Source organism: Muntiacus reevesi, chromosome 6 (assembly GCF_963930625.1).
Source record: "Muntiacus reevesi chromosome 6, mMunRee1.1, whole genome shotgun sequence".
Lineage (NCBI taxonomy): Eukaryota > Metazoa > Chordata > Mammalia > Artiodactyla > Cervidae > Muntiacus > Muntiacus reevesi.
Window position 1 is genome coordinate 76,819,640 of NC_089254.1, and position 18,169 is coordinate 76,837,808.

Below are 18,169 nucleotides of genomic sequence, written 5' to 3' on the forward strand. Positions count from 1 at the left end.
TTCATTAAACACAAAATCACAAACATCTTAACATCTAGATGTGCATTAGAAATTTAAGTATGAATTCTTTTTTAAAAATTCCTAAGCTCACTTAAGAAACTTTTAAAAGAAAATTATATTTACCTCTAGATATTAAAAATATCTTTTATTTTTACATTGATTTAATGTACAAATTCTTATAAATAAAAGTAAATCCAACATGATATAAAACTTCATTATTTCATGTATTTAACCATGAAAAGAAAATTTCCGTTTTGTTAAAAAAATAAACTATCAATAAGGTATTCTTAATATAGCTTCTAAATCTGGTCACTAATGTCTACAATATTCATTTGAAAATATTCTTACCTTTCTTCTGAGCTATATAATCGAGCAAGTCCAAAATCTGCAAGTTTTATCTGTCCTCTGATGGAAGTAAGATAAAATGAACAAAAAGTATTAATTTACTCTGAATTGATGGCACACATTCTCTTCTATTTCTAGAACTAACTAGTAACTCTGATTACATTGCAGACCCAAGGCTCTATAGGAAAAGTCAAATAGATAAGCTCAAAACAATATAAGGCAAAAAAATCAGTACTTTTCTTTGGATAATTTCAGCTACTATTACACCAGTACTATTATTATATATATTATTATACATAAAAGTACTAATATAACAAGTTTCTCAGTATTATCCAGCTCCTATTTAGAAAAGTATACTTCAATGAAAATTAACAAAGTGAAGTAACTTGTATTACTTCAGTAATAATACAGATTACCTGTTCAATTCCAGCCAAAAATGCACAAAACCAAACCATATCATTTAAATTTATGTTTAATTTTCCAGTTCTTAAGAGTGACTAGGTGCTCTATAGAATACTTCCTATTAACTAAAATCAGGATCAGGCATGCCTCACTTTAACAAACAGTAGCAATTACAACAGAATTATCAGAGTTCAGGTTATGCTACCAGTAAAATATTTAACATAAACTTTGAATATATATATGTAGGTACATACATTACATGTATATAACACCTGAAAAATAGTTCACCTAAAAAGTGTGATGACTTTTTAAAAAAAATCCAAATTAAGAAAGATTCTAAAATCCATTTTTAATCTAAAACTAAAATCATATTATTATTAGAAGAAACATTCATATTATTCGGAAGACTATCACACAAGAAGGTCAACTAAGTGTTGGGAGCCGGAGGTGCTTAGAGTGCTCAGCAGTCTTCCTGTCCCGCTCTCTCCTCCACTGAGGTATGACAGCTGTTACTCAGCAACAACAAAGGGAGGGGTTAAATAGTTCCCCCAAGTTCACTGAAACTAGTGTATAGTTTATGGATACTAGTATATAGCTTCAAACTACTCCGTGGATTCAAACTCAAGCCTTTATGACTCCTAAATCCCTGTAAGGTTAAACAAACTCTAAAGTTCTTTAGAGGTTTGACCCACGAAATTCTATTAAATTGCTTAGATTGAGGAGATGGAATGTCAACAAGTCAACAAAGTTTACCTTACATACATTACAAACTATTACTGGAATTTAATTAACTGAAGTATATTTAACACAACTTCAGACGTAGTCCAAACTGCAATACTGATTATGTTAAAAGTATTTTAAGCAATAAAAAACTAATTTTTAAATCTCATCAAGGTAGACAATATATGATTCATTTTAAACATATATGTCAAACTTTTATCATACCTGTTGTTTAGAAGAATATTTGAACATTTGATATCTCGATGCAAAAAGTTCTTCTTATGACAATAATCCAGACCTTCCATGAGCTGTCTCATAAATGACTTTATGTGATTTTCATTAAAATGAACTAAGCCTGATTCCAACAGTCCCATCAGATCATGGTCCATATATTCAAACACCAGATAAAATGCACCTAAGGACAACAATAATTAATACATTAAAGATTTTATTCTTATAACTTTACCACAGGTTCAAAATTTTTAAAAAATAAAGAGCTGGGGAGAAAACTAATCCTTTAAAAGAACTGGTATTTTTGTCATTTAATAATGTTTACTCTCTCCTCTCTGAATCTAGTATCAATAACATCCCAAGGAGATATCTAACCAATTTTCTTCCCCTAAAGAAAATTGCTATGATATAAAATCAACACAGCTAATTTCCACACTGCATAGTTTCTAGGTATGATTAATATAAAATCAGTTCTTAGCTGTTTTACTTACTGAACAAACTGTTTCTTGGCAAAAGCCGAAAACAATCAGTATAGTTCATTAAAGAAAATTTAAAGATGTTACAAAGGTTACTTTTAATAAAAAAATAGTCTGAGTCCAGTTGGGCTTTATATGGGCTTCTAGTAAGTCTTTAATAAATGTAAAATTTAATTCTTTTATACAGCTCCAGAGTATGTGAAAGCATACAAATTACAGCTTAATTTTGTAAAACCAACTTATTAATCCTACTACTAAAACATACAACAGCACATAGCACATACACATGATACAAATGATAAATTCAAAATTCTTAAATAAAACTTGCACAAACTGAATCCAAAGCTATTATCTATACACATCTCACTCAAGCAGTTTAATTTACCAATTCAAGACTGAAAAAGCTAATAAAATTCCATACATCTATCTTTCAAAGTAAAAAAGCCATCAATACACCAAATAGACATCAAAATATAATCATAATCAGTTCCTGAAGAAAAACAGAGCAATGGGAACTCCCTGTCAGCCCAGTGGTCAGAAATGGGCAATTTCACAGCAGGGCCGAGGTTTAAGCTGTGCTCTGGGGGTCCTGTAAGTCATACGGCAAGGGCAAAAAAACAAAAATAAAAAAACAACTAAAGCAAAGATTTCATAGTAACCTTGCAATAGGATATTTTCTTTACAACGGTGTTTCCCTGAAACAAACAATTACTCTCACATTTAACAGTAAAATGCCAGGTGTTGTACACAAGACAAGAATATTCATTATTGCTAACTGTTCTAGAACTTAACAAGTAAAATTAGAAACAAACATTGAAAGTGACACAAACAAGATTACTGGTAGAAGAGATGACAACCTCTGCAGATCCAAAAGAATTTTTAAAAAAGAAAAAGACACATTAGAAAAACTGTATACAAAACAGGTTAGTCCAGGGGCTTCCCTTGTGGCTCAGCTGCTAAAGAATCTGGCTGCAATGCGGGAGACCTGAGATCGTTCCACGGGTTGAGAAGATCCCCTGGAGAAGGGAAAGGCTACCCACTCCAGTATTCTGGCCTGGAGAATTCCATGGACTATACAGTCTATGGAGTTGCAAAGAGTCAGACAGGACTGAACGACTTTCACACACAAAAAGACTTCTTACATGCCAGCAACAATTAGAACTTAAAATCGGAAAAATTAGAAAGTACAATTTAAATGACTCCACAATAGAAGAAGAAATACTAAAAATGTCACATGGACATCACCAGATGGTCGACATCGAAATCAGACTGATCTTATCCTTTGCAGTCAAAGATGCAGAAGCTCTACACAGTCAGCAAAAACAAGACCAGGAGCTGACTGTGGCTCAGATCATGAACTCCTTATTGCCAAACTCAGAATAAAATTGAAGAAAGTGGGGAAAACCACTAGACCATTCAGGTATGACCCAAATCAAATCCCTTATGACTGTACAGTGGAAGTGAGAAATAGATTGAAGGGACCAGATCTGATAGACAGAGTGCCTGATGAACTATGGACGGAGGTTCGTGACATTGTACAGGAGACAGGAATCAAGACCATCCCCAAATAAAAGAAATGCAAAAAAGCAAACTGGCTGTCTGAAGCCTTACAAATAGCTGTGAAAAGAAGAGAAGCGAAAAGTAAAGGAGAAAAGGAAAGATATTCCCATTTCAATGCAGAGTTCCAAAGAATAGCAAGGAGAGATAATGGGAAACACTAGAGATCTCTTCAAGAAAATTAGAGATTCCAAGGGAACATTTCTTGCAAAGAAGGGCACAATAAAGGACAGAATCAGAAGCAGAAGATATTAAGAAGAGGTGGCAAGAATACACAGAAGAACTATACAAAAAAGATCTTCATGACCCAGATAATCATGATGGTGTGATCACCCACCTAGAGCCAGACATCCTGGAATGTGAAGTCAAGTGGGCCTTCGGAAGCATCAACACAAACAAAGCTAGTGGAGGAGATGGAACTCCAGTGAAGCTATTTCAAATCCTAAAAGATGATGCTGTGAAAGTGCTGCACTCATTATGCCAGAAAATTTGGAAAACTCAGCAGTGGCCACAGGACTGGAAAAGGTCAGTTTTCATTCCAATCCCAAAGAAGGGCAATGCCAAAGAATGCTCAAACTACCGCACAATTGCACTTATCTCACATGCTAGTAAAGTAATGCCCAAAATTCTCCAAGCCAGGCTTTAACAGCGCGTGAACCATGAACTTAGAGATGTTCAAACTGGTTTTAGAAAAGGCAGAGAAACCAGAGATCAAATTGCCAACATCTGCTGGATCATCAAAAAAGAAAGAGTTCCAGAAACACACCCATTTCTACTTCATTGATTATGCCAAAGCCTTTGACTGTATGGATCACAATAAACTGGAAAATTCTGAAGGAAATGGGAAGACCAGACCACGCGACCTGCCTCTTGAGAAACCTGTATGCAGGTCAGGAAGCACCAGTTAGAACTGGACAAGGAACAATGAATGGGCCAGATCCAAATAGGGAAAGGGGTATGTGAAGCCTGTATATTGTCACCCTGCTTATTTAACTTAAATGCAAAGTACATCATGGGAAACGCTGGGCTGGATGAAGCACAAGCTGGAATCACAAGCTGGAATCCCCTAGCACAAGCTAGGAGAAACATCAATAACGTCAGATATGCAGATGACCCCACCCTTACGGCAGAAAGCAAACAAAAACTAAACAGCTTCTTGATCAAAGTAAAAGAGGAGAGTGAAATAGTTGACTTAAAACACAACATTCAGAAAACTAAGATCATGGCATCTGGTCCCATCACTTCATGACAAATAGATGGGGAAACAGTGGAAACAGTGACAGGCTTTATTTTGGGGGGCTCCAAAATCACTGCAGATGGGGACTGCAGCCATGAAATTAAAAGATGCTTGCTCCTTGGAATAAAAGTTATGAGCAACCGAGACAGCATATTAGAAAGCAGAGACATTACTTTGCCAACAAAGGTCCATCTAGTCAAACCTATGGTTTTTCCAGTAGTCATGTATGGATGTGAGAGTCGAACTATAAAGAAAGCTGAAAATGGAAGAAAAATAAAAAAGGAAAAAAAGAAAGCTGAGCACAGAAGAATTGATGCTTTTGAACTGTGGTGTTGGAGAAGACTCTTGAGAGTCCCTTGAACTCCAAGGAGATCCAACTAGTCCATCCTAAAGGAAATCAGTCCTGAATATTCACTGGAAGAACTGATGCTGAAGCTGAAACTACAATACTTTGGTCACCTGAATCGAAGAGCTGACTCATTTGAAAAGACTCTGATGCTGGGAAAGACTGAAGGCGGGAGGAGAAGGGACAACAGAGGATGAGATGGTTAGATGGCATCACCGACTCGATGGACATGACTTTGAGTAAACTCCGGGAGTTGGTGATGGACAGGGAGGCCTGGCATGCTTCAGTCCATGGGGTCGCAAAGAGTCCATGGGGACACGACTGAGCAACTGAACTGAACCAAGAAAAGACCAGGACAACAATAGAAAATGAAAAATTAATAAACTGTCAATATGCAGATGCTTATGTATTTAATCTCACCATTAATCAAAATATACAAATCATACACCACTTTTAACTAAGAGGAAAATATTTCCAAAGGAAAATTACACAGTACTAACATAGGTATGACATAAACATACACTGTTGTATGCTGCCAGTAGTAAACCCACATACTTACAAAACATAATTTGGCAAAGGCACCCACAGCTTTGAAAATCCTGTGCCCTTTAACATAGCAAGGGCTTTTATAGATATTCAGCACAAGGAAATAAAGACAAAAGATTTTTCTATAAGCATGTTCACTAAAAGCAATATAACAACACCTAAAAACATTAAGCAAAAAAAAAAAGAAAAAAAAACACAAACAGGTATCATGGTACATCTATACCATACCGTGCACTCTGAAAAATAGTGCAGAAGTATATTGCTGATATGGAAATATACTGATGATAATGAGTTAAAGTAGGTTATCAAAGATTATGCAGTTGATACCTCTATCTCACTATCTTTGATGGTATTACATAACACAGTTAATTATATAACGAGTATCCAGAGTTGAACAGCCCAATACAGTGATTACTAGCTACATGTGGCTACCGCTCACTTGAAATGTGGATGGTCTAAATGTTCCTGAAGTATAAAACATACATTGATTTCAAAAAGTCACTACAACAAGTAAAAAAATTAATATCTTGATAATTTGTTAAACTGTTTCCAAATGAAATAATTTATTGACATACTGGGTTAAATAAAAATATTATTAAAACTAACAGTTTTAAAAAATAAAATAAAATAAAAAATAAAAGTAACAGATTGTGTTATGTAAAACATAATGTCTTGCATTCTATTTCTACTTGTCTGACTCTTTGTGAGCCCCTGGACTGTAGCCTGCCAGGCTCCTCTGTCCATGGGGATGCTTGCAGGCAAGAACACTAGAGTAGGTTGCCATGTCCTCCTCCAGGGATCTTCCCAACCCAGGGATTGAACCCAGGTCTCCTGCAATGCAGGCAGATTCTGCACTGTCTCAGCCACCAGGGAAGCCCATACTGAATTAAAAGAATAAGAAATGAAACATGAGCGCTAAAACTATCCCCACATGTAGATGACATGAACTTTTGTTCTCTGAAAAGACATACACATTGAATATAAAAAAAATTATTAAAAACTTTCTTGGATCATTTGACCCAAGAAGCCAGCCTCCAGGCTGTCAAATAATCAACTAACACTTTTGAAAGGTTCACACTAACAACTGAGACCTTCCCTCAACAGTGAATTACAATTTGCCAGCCATGTGAGAGAGCCAACCTGGAATAGATTGTCCAACTCTGGTTACACCTTCTACTGATGATGCCCCAGTCAACATTTCACTGCAATTTTATGAAAGAATTCAAGTTAAAACTGCCTAGCTAAGGTTCCCAAATTCCTGCCCACAGAAACTGCAAAAAAATAAGTTTCCAGCATCACTTTTGAAGTACACTTGCCAAAAATGTGAACTTACATCTCAATAATCATCTATAGCCAACTTCCATTTATAGGAAATACTATTAGAAGAACAAGCTCAGTCGCTCACTCATGTCTGACCCCTTGCAATCCCATGAACTGCAGCACTCCAGGCTTCCCTGTCTTTCATCAACTCTTGGAGCTTGCTCAAACTCATGTCCATTGAGTCGGTGATGCCATCCAACCATCTCAACCTCTGTCGTCCCCTTCTCCTTCTGCCTTCAATCTTTCCCAGCCTCAGGGTCTTCTCCAATGAGTCAGTTCTTCGCATCAGGTGACCAAAGTATTGGAGCTTCAGCATCAGTCCTTCCAATGAATATTCAGAATTTATTTCCTTATGATTAACTGGTTAGATCTCCTTGCAGTCCAAAGGACTCTCAACAGTCTTCTCCAGCACCACAGTTCAAAAGCATCAATTCTTCTGCGCTCAGCTTTCTTTATGGTCCAACTCACATCCATACATGACTACTGGAAAAACCATAGCCTTGACTAGACAGACTTTTGTTGGCAAAGTAATGTCTCTGCTTTTTAATATGCTATCTAGGTTGGTCATAACTTTTCTTCCAAGGAGCAAGCATCTTTTAATTTCATGGCTACAGTCCCCATCTGCAGTGATTTTGCAGCCCAAGAAAATAAAGTCTCTCACTGTTTCCATTGTTTCTCCATCTATTTGTCATGAAGTGATGCAACCGGATGCCATAATCTTAGTTTTCTGAATATGAAGCTTTAAGCCAGCTTTTTCACTCTCCTCTTTTACTGTCATCAAGAGGCTCTTTAGTTCCTCTTTGCTTTCGGCCATAAGGGTGGTGTCATCTGCATATCTGAGGTTATTGATGTTTCTCCTGGCAATCTTGCTTCTACCTTTTTGCTTCATCCAGTCAGGCATTTCACATGGTTAACTCTACATATAAGTTAAATAAACATGTGACAATATACAGCAGTGACCTATTCCTTTCCCAATTTGCAACCAGTCTTTTGTTGCATGTCTGGTTCTAACTGGTGCTTCTTGACCTGTATACAGATTTCTCAGGAGGTAGTTAAGGTGGTCTGATATTCCCTTCTGTTTAAGAATTTTCCATAGTTTGTTGTGATCCACACAGTCAAATACTTTGGTGTAGTCAATAAAGTAGATTTTTATTCTGGAACTCTCTTGCTTTTTCTATGACACAATGGATGTTGGTAATTTGATCGCTGGTTTTCTGCCTTTTCTAAATCCAGCTTGAATATCTGAAAGTTCTCAGTTCATTATTGTTGAAGCCTGGCTTAGAGAACTTTGAGCATTACTTCTTCTAGGATCTTCAATGACTCAGCTGGAATTCCATCACCTCCACCAGCTTTGTTCATAGTGATGCTTCCTAAGGCCCACTTGACTTTGCATTCCAGAATGTCTAGCTCTAATTGAGTGAGCACACCATTGTTGATATCTGGGTCATGTAGATCTTTTTCGTATAATTCTTCTGTGTAGTCTTGTCACCTCTTCCTAATATTTCTGCTTCTGTTAGGTTCATACCATTTCTGTCCTTTACCACCACCAAAGAAAGCATCTGTCAAACCCAAAGCATGGTCTATCCTTCAATCAACATTCGGTGCTCAGTCATGTCCCACTCTTTGTGACCCCATGGTTCCCACAGGTTCCTCTGTCCGTGGAATTCTCCAGGCAAGAATACTGGTGTGGGTTGTCATTTCCTCCTCCAGGGGATCTTCCCAACCCAGGGATCAAACTCCAATCTCCTGCATTGTGGGCAGATTCTTTACCATCTGAGTCACCAGGGGAGCAATAAGTAGAGCAAAAATTTTAAAAGGCGAGAGTAGATACTATAAATCACAAGAGACTTAAGACAATATTAACCACACAGTGCGCAGATCTCTTGCTTGCATCCAGATTCAAAGAAAGCCAATTATGAAAAATATTTTTTGAGCCAACTAGGTAAATTTAAATATGGATTGTTTGGTAAAACAAGATTAGCAAAATGTGATAACTGCTAAATGTAAGGGATGGGGACAGTGGGATTCATCATACTACTTTGTCTACTTTTAATTATGTTTGAGCATTTCAGTAATACTGAATTTTCTAAATGTCTGAAAAAAACTAAATAAATGAAAAACATAGAAGACATTCCAGTTATCTTGAATTAAGGGATATATTTATTGTTCCCATATTTTTATTTTTCTTTTATCAAGGTTGCATATTTACATAGTTTTAGGCAATGTTTTCAAACTGTGTGTCATGAAATCAATTTAGTAGGTCATGATCTACATTTCAAAAGCTTTTTTCTCTTGCTTGATATTTTTTATTTTGTAGTTAAACATAAAATCGCATGTAATAATATTTTTATATAGCATGCCAAGTAAAATTTCATTTTGGTAGGAATTTATATACATACATATGCTTAGAAAAATGTCCAATATCAAAATTCTAAGAGCAGTTTATCTCTGTGAGCAGATGGGTGATTTTTACTTTCTTCTTATGCTGCCATTTTCTGACTTTTCTATAAGGAACACAAATAATAAGTTTTAAATATATTAAACTGGGCCTAGAATACAAATTTATAAGGAATAAGCAAATAACCCAAATGATAGAAATGGCAATATCACAAATAAAGATGCACTCAGGAAGCTGAAATGGTAGACAATGATGCTTCAGACCTCACTCTAATTGGGAAAGTACTAATCAAAAAAACGATGGGAAACCGTTTTTACCTATCAGGCTGACAATATCCAGTGATGTCCAAATGAAAGGAAATTCATACACTGCTACAATTTTTTGACGAAGTAGCCTAACAAAAGAAAGTATCATTTGACCTGGATATCACACTTTTGGAAGTAACCTAAGGATATGACACAGCCAGCATGCAAGGATACATGTATAAACACATTTCTAGCAGTACTGTTAATAATGGGAAAAGATGGGGAAAACTGAGTGCCCATCAAGAAGAATGATTCAATCAGCCCAGTTTATGCATACCATGCCATATTATGCAGCTAGAAAAAGAAAGCTTTATCATCTTGGGATATGTTATATTCTTTAGTAAGAAAAGTAAAATATAGAATAAATAAAAGTCATTACCATAGGGGGCTTATGGTGTCTGATCCAACAGTAAAGAGTTTGGAAGTTCCCACACCCATCCTCATAGCAAACAGCAAAACAAACTAAAATAACAAAACAAACTAAAATTCAACAGTTCATAGATTATCAGAGAATTGGGGTCACAGAGCAAACCACTGCCCCCAAAACTGGCGAGAGAGATGGGCAGATACAGAGAATCGTCAATTCAGCAAAGCTCAGAAGCAGAAAATGCCACAACCACCATTACCAGCATAGGAAAGCCTAAATTATGATTGACAAATTACTGAAGACTCAGCAACAAATTTCAGTTAAAACTCCAGGAGTTCCAGTCTTAAAGAAGCCCCCCACCACTTCTGTGAATTTTATCACCAGGAACCCCGCCAGGTTATCACACTGAAAATCAAGTTGTTTTTCCAGGAAAGTGAGGGGAAAAACAGTCATGATGAAATATCCCTAAAGCGTTCTGTTTAACAAGGTCTGTCCTCAACAGAAACTATTCTACCAGAACCTAACCAACTGGGGTTCAATAAGAGCCTCATCAACCCAGCAAAAAGGAAATACCCAATTCCAGAACGCTCTACTATCTGACTTAGGGTAAAGAAACACTAAATCCAGGGCCTTTTGGCATTCCTGTCTCACTTAGGAGGGAACAAAAACAGGGAAACAGGTACATAGGTCTTGAGGATAGAGACTCTAAAAAACTGAGGCCAAATCATAGGGCTACAGAACACTTCCCCTCCCCCTATAACTTACCATCATAAATAGTAACAGGGTACTGCAAAATAACTATGCATCTCACACCTTATTTAAGAAGAAGTCTCCAGGGAAACCAAAAGACAACAGGGAAGGAAATTTTAGCCTCTGATACAGCTTCAGCAAACACCAAACACAACCTAACTGCTAGCCAGATAAATATAAAACCTTACACTGAAAGTCAATTTATCTCATTTCCTTTTACTAAATACATTATATATGCCTTTCAACAGAAAATTACAAGGTATGCTAAAACACTGTTTGAATATGGAAAACCAAGCATAATAGAATTATCACACCAAGAATTTGAAAGTAACAGTGATTAATATTCTAAGGGCCCTTATGGAAAAAATAAACAACATGCAAGAACAGATGGGTACTGTAAGCAGAAAAATGGAAATTTCTAAGAAACAACCAAAAGGAAATGATGGAAATAAAAAATACTGTTAAGAGAAACAAAGAATGCCTTTGTTGGGTTCATCAACACACCAGATTTAAGCAAGCAAAGAATGAGCTTAAAGATATGTCAAAAGGAACTTCCAAAGGCTGAAATGCCAAGGAAAAAAAGAAAATGAAAAAGAAAGTCCAAAAATACATGGAACAATAACAACATAGATATAAATAGTAATACCAGAAACAAGTAAGGGAATGAGGAAGGAAGGAAGGAGGAGGGGGATGGGGGAAGGACAGGAAAAAACCTAAAACTAATAATGATTGAAATTTCCCCAAATGATAAATATCCAAGCACAAATCTAGGAAACTGAAATATAAAGGAGAATAAATAACAAAACATCTACACTCAGGTCTATCACAGGCAACCTGCAGAGAATCAAAGACAGAAAGAAAATCTTGATAGGAGCCAGGGGGAAAAAAAAAAAAAAAAACTTACTATTTCTCCTCAGAAGCTATACAAGCAAGAAGAGAGTGAAATGAACTATTTATAAAGTGTTGAACAGAAAAAAACTGACCAACTTAAATAAAGGTAGAATAAAATATTTTCCTTATTATTCACTGACCAAACAGTTAAGAGTCTGTTTAAAGAAATAATAGCAAAAATGAGTTGAGGGATTACAGCTTGTGGATAAGTAAAATCAGTAACAATAACGTTATAAGGGATAGGAGGGAGGAAACAGGAATCCTCTGTTATGAGGTACCTAAAGATCCTTTGGAGGAGGGCATGGCAACCCAATCCAGTATTCATGCCTGGAAAATCTCATGGACAGAAGAACCTGGTGGACTATGGTCCACAGGGTCACAGACTGTCGGACACAAGTGAAGCATGAACAAATGCATACAACCTAAAGTCGTATAATTTTATTTTAAAGAGAACTTGGACCAATTGTAAATGTATATTGCAAACACAAGCTCAACTAAAAAAAAATTTTAAAGGATTTATATGCTCAGAAAAGAGAAGAAACAGTCATATAAAAAGACAAAGACAAGAGAAGGCAGCAAAAGAATAGAAAAAAAGCAAGCAAGGGTAACTAACAGAAAACAAAACAAATTACAGTCGATAATAATTCAGCTACATCAACAAGTACTTTAAATGCCAATGGTCTAAAATATACCAATTATTCAGAGCAGAATGTTGTACTGAATTTTTAAAAAGGCCCAACCCAATTTTATGTTGTCTACAAAAAAATCTACTTTAAATGTAAAGACCCACAGAGTAATACTAAGCAAAAGAAAGCAGGAGAAACTATATTAAACTTCAGATGAAGCTGAGTTAAGAGCAAAAGAAGTTAACAGGAATAAAGTGGAGCATTACATAAGGAACGCTCATTACAAAAAGGAATCAATTCTCCAAAACATAACAACCTAATGTGCATAATCCCAGCAACAGTGTCAAAACTCTCCATTGCAGTTGGACACTTCAAGACCCCTCTAAGATTAACTGGCAAATTCAATACAAAGAAATTAGTGAGAACATATTTGAACACCTCTATCAGTCAGCTGGATCTAATTTATGTCTGTAAAATACTTCAACAACAGCAGAATAAATACATCTTCTCAATTCCCCATGAAACATTCACCAAGACAGGCCCAGTTACACACGTAAAGTATACTTAAGCAAATTTAAAAGAATAGAAATCATACAAAGTATGCCATCAGATCACAATGGAATTAAACTAGAAATCAGTAACAGAAAGATAGCTAGAAAACTGCAAAATCCATTAAAAAAAATTTTTTTCTAAATAACAAGTGGGTTAAAGGAGAAATCTAAAAATTTATTTTTAAATATTTTGAAGTAAATAAAACACACTTTACCAAAACACTTGGGATACAGCAAAGCTGTTGCTTAGGGGAAAATTATAGCACTGAATATATATATTAGAAAAGAACATCTAAAATCAATTACCTCTGCATCCACCCAAGGAACTAGAAAAAGAGCTAAGTAAGCAGAAGACAAATAATAAAAACTGGAACAGAAATCAATGATACTGAAAATGGAAAATCAATACAAAAAGAAAAATCAGTGAAACTGAAAACTGATCCTCTGAAAAAAACAATATAATTGGTAAGGCTCTAACCAGGTTAACTAAGGAAAAAAAGAGAAAAAGTACAAATTACTAATATCAGAAATGAAAGAAGGGACACATCACTATTGTTCCCTCAAACATTAAAAGCATAGCAAAGGAATATATGAACAACTCTATGACCACAAATTTTATATTTGTGGTCATATATAGATGTTTTATATAGATAGGTTTTATATAGGTTATATATAGGTTTTATATAGATGAAATGAACCAACAACTAGAAAGACACAACCTACCAAAACTCACACAGTGAGAAACAGATTATCTTAATAGGTTCAAATCTATTACAGCAAATGAATCAATAATTAATAGTCTTTCAAAACAGAAAGCATAGACCAAACAGCTTGACTGGCGAATTCCACCATACACTTAAGGAAGACATTATATCAGTTCTCTACAATCTCTTCCAGAAAATACAAGAAGACCTACGAAATACTACTTCCTAACTCATTCCAAAAGGCCAGCCTTACTCTAATTCCAAAACCAGACAACTGATCTTCAACAACAGAGCAAAGGCGTTTTGGTGGAAAAATGGAGTCTTCAACAAAGGCTGCTTAACAAGTGAACATAGACATGCCAAGAACAAAAAAGAAAAAAAGAATCTAGATATAGACCTTAAACACTTCACAAAAAATAACTCAAGATGGATCACAGACCTAAGGGCAAAATGCAAAACTAAAAAATTCCTGCTGCTGCTAAGTCACTTCAGTCATGTCCGACTCTGCAACCCCATAGACGGCAGCCCACTAGGCTCCTCTGTCCCTGGGATTCTCCAGGCAAGAATACTGGAGTGGGTTGCCATTTCCTTCTCCCAAAAAACTCCTAGAAGATAACAAAACAGAAAACCCCTGACAATGACACCAAAATTGCAACCAGGGGAAAAGAAATGGGGTTCTTGTGAAGGAAGCAGGATTTGATTAAAAACTTCAGCTCTACAAAAGACACAAGAGAATAAAAAGACAAGTCAGACTGGGGAAAATCTTTTTAAAATGTATCTGATAAGGTCTGGTATACAATAGATGTGCTTTCCTGGTGGCTCAAACGGTAAAGAATCTGCCTGCAATGTGGGAGACCTGGGTTCGACCCCTAGGGAGGGAAAATCCCCTAGAGAAGGGTATGGCAAGCCCTGCCTAGAGAATCCTCATGGACATGGGGTCGCAAAGAGTCTGACACAACCAAGTGACTAAGCACAGCACAGCACAAACGACACATACAGAGAAACATAAAAACTCAGTAATAAGAAAACAACAGTAGCAATGCCAGACAAGAAGCTCTTAAGTGAACAATGCAAATAAAGGAAAACAATAAAATAGGAAAGAGATCTCTTCAAGAGAATCAGAGATACCAAGAGAAAATTTCATGTAAAGATGACCACAACGAAGAACAGAAACGGCAAGGACCTAACAGAAGTGGAAGATACTAAAAAGAGGTGGCAAGAATACATAGAAGAACTATACAAAAAAGGTCTTAATGACCCGGATAACCATGAAGGTGTGGTTACTCACCTTGAGCCAGACATCTTGAAGTGTGAAGTCAAATGGGCCTTAGGAAGCAAAACAAAGCTAGTGGAGGTGATGGAATTCCAGATGAAGTATTTAAAAGCCTAAAAGATGAGGCTGTTAAAGTGCTGCACTCAATATGTCAGGAAATTTGGAAAACTCAGCGTAGCCACAGGATTGGAAAAGGTCAATTTTCATTTCACTCCCAAAGAAAGGCAATGCCAAAGAATGTACAAACTACTATACAGGTGTATTCATTTCACATGCTAGCAAGGTGATGCTCAAAATCCTTCAAGTTAGGCTTCATCAAGTTAGGCTTCAGAAGTACCTGAATTAAGAGCTTCTAAATGTACAAGTTGGATTTAGAAGAGCCAGAGGAACCAAAAATCAAATTGCCAAAATCAGCTGGATCACAGAGAAAGCAAGGGAACTCCAGAAAAACATCTACTTATGCCTCACTAACTATGGAAAAGACTTTGACTGTGTGGATCACAACAAACTATGGAAAGTTTTTAAAGAGAGGGGAATACCAGACCATCTTACCTGTCTCCTGAGAAAGCTGTATACAAGACAAGAAGCAAGAGTTAGAATCTAATGGCAGAAAGTAAAGAGGAACTAAAGAGCCTCTTGATGAGGGTCAAAGAGAATGAAAAAACTGGCTTAAAATTCAACATCCAAAAAACAAAAGATCATGGTATCCGGTCCCATCACTTCATGGCAAATAGTTGGAGAAAAGTGGAAACAGTGACAGACTTTATTTTCTTGGGCTCCAAAATCACTGCAGATGGGGACTACAGCCAGGAAATTAAAAGACGCTTGCTCCTTGCAAGAAAAGATACGACAAACCTAAACAGTATATTAAAAAAAGATATCAACTTGCTGACAAAGGTCAGATAGCGAAAGCTATGGTTTTTCCAGTAGTCATGTATGGATGTGAGAGTTGGATCATAAAGAAGGCTGAGCGCCAAGGAACTGATGCTTTAGAACTGTGGTGCTGCTAGAGAAAACCTTTGAGAGTCCCTTGGACTGCAAGGAGATCAAACCAGTCGATCCTAAAGGAGATCAATCCTGAATATTCATTGGAAGGACTGATGCTGAAGCTCCAATAATTTGGCCACCTGATGTGATGAGCTGACTCAGTGGAAAAGACCCTGATGCTGGGAAAGATTGAGGGCAAGAGAAGAGGATGACAGAGGATGAGATGGTTAGATACCATCACCAATTCAATGTATATGAATTTTAGCAAACTCCAGGAGACAGTGAAAGACAGGGAAGCCTGGGGTGGTGAAGTTCACGGCAACACAAAGAGTCAGACACAACTTAGGGACTGAACAACAACAAAAAAACAAAAAGCCTAATTTAAAAATGAGTGAAAGATCTGAACAGATACCTCACCAAAGAAAAAACACAGATGGCAAATAAGTATATGAATATCATCATATTTCAACAGAGAAAGGCAAATTGAAACAACAATGTCAAACATACTTAGAACGACAAAAATCCATAACGCTAACAAGGCCAAATGCTGGTGAGGACATGGAGCAACAAACTCACTCACTGCTTGTGGAAATGCAAATACAGCCACTTTTGAAGACAATTTGGAAATTTCTTACAAAAGCAAACATACTCTTACATACAATCTGGTAACTGCACCCCTTGATATCTACCTAAAGAGGTTTAAAACTTTTATTTACAAAGAAACTTTCACATGAATGTTTATAGCTGCTTTATTCCTAATTGTAAAAACTTGGAAGCAACCAAGATATCTCTTAGTAGGTGAATGGGTAAATACATTCAGACACTAGAACACGGATCGACACTAGAACACGGATCAGCACTAAAAACAAATGAGGTACAAAGCTATGAAAATTCATGCAGCAAACTTAAATCTATATTACTAAGTGAAAGAAGCCCAACCTGCAAAGGCTACATACTGTGTATTTCCAACTTTGATGATATTCTGGAAGAGGTAAAACTATGCAGACAGTAAAAAAAAATAAAACAAAATAAAACAAGTGTTTGTTAGGGATAGTGATGGAGATAGGCAATGAAAGGTGGACACCAGGATTTTTAAGACAGTGAAACTATAGTGTGTGTGTGTGTGTGTGTGTGTGTGTGTGTGTGTGTGTGTGTAAGACAGTGAAACTATAGTGTGTGTGTGTGTGTGTGTGTGTGTGTGTGTGTGTAAGACAGTGAAACTATAGTGTGTGTGTGTGCGCACGCGCGCTTGTTAAGAGTCTCTGTGGGGCTTTCTGCGCCTTTGTCTTTATCTCTTTCTCTGTGTCCCTTTCTGTGGCTCTATCAAACTGTGCTTTTGTTGGATTCTGTGTCTCTGCTTGACTCACTGACTGCCTGGCTCTCTCGCTCTGTTCATAAACTTAAATATAGTTTATTATTATTATTGAAATATAGTTTTTCTTATTATTTCTATTTCCATTTCTGTGCATAGACAGAGGTCTTGAAGGATATATAACAGGCTATTAACCCTGAGCTGGGCAAAGTAGCAAGAGAAGGGAAATTAGGTTTTTCTTTATATATATTATTTCAATGATTATAAAAAAAATCATTTTATCTTTCTACTTCTTACAGAAGAACTTCATTTTCAAAAGGAAAATATTAAAGAATTTACAGTTAACAGTCCTTAAAACACAAAATTTCTAAATTTAGTAAAAGTTGCTGACATTCTACAATCATAGTTAAAGCAATAAAATGCAATGAAAGCACCCTAGGGGGAATAAATTAAAGTGTTCCTTGCAGTTCTGATAACCTTCATTGAGTAAAAAGTAGAGTCATCATTTTTCACTGTAATTAGGTTGAATCCTTAAATGTCTACTTCTCCAAAAGTTCCAGAACGACACTTGACAGAAGACAACTCAAGCATTTGAGGCCTGGGAATCACAACTGGAAAACCAGTGGAAGCCCTTCCATCAACCCCAGAACCTCCCTGTGCTACTGGGGCATTCTAGGACCACAAGATATTTAAGAGGGATCTCCGTAATCCAAACCTCTCATCCAACTTTCAGTTAAACTTAAGACTACTTCTACAATTCAAAGCACAATGATTTGATCAAAAAAGGTAGTTTATCAATCTCCTAAACATTCTATTTTGTTTTGG

The 18,169-nt window shown here is 36.3% G+C and overlaps 1 protein-coding gene across 2 annotated transcripts in view; it reads right to left on the reverse strand.

Moving 5' to 3' along the window:
* CDK13 (cyclin dependent kinase 13) overlaps positions 1-18,169 on the reverse strand; it is a 122,596-nt gene that overhangs the window by 36,830 nt on the left and 67,597 nt on the right. For both annotated transcript variants that reach the window (XM_065938553.1, XM_065938552.1), the window contains exons 6-7: positions 1,693-1,882; positions 349-405 (exon numbers count right to left, since the gene is read on the reverse strand). In XM_065938553.1, coding sequence (XP_065794625.1) covers positions 349-405; positions 1,693-1,882 — 247 coding nt within the window. The remainder of the gene's footprint in view (positions 1-348; positions 406-1,692; positions 1,883-18,169) is intronic.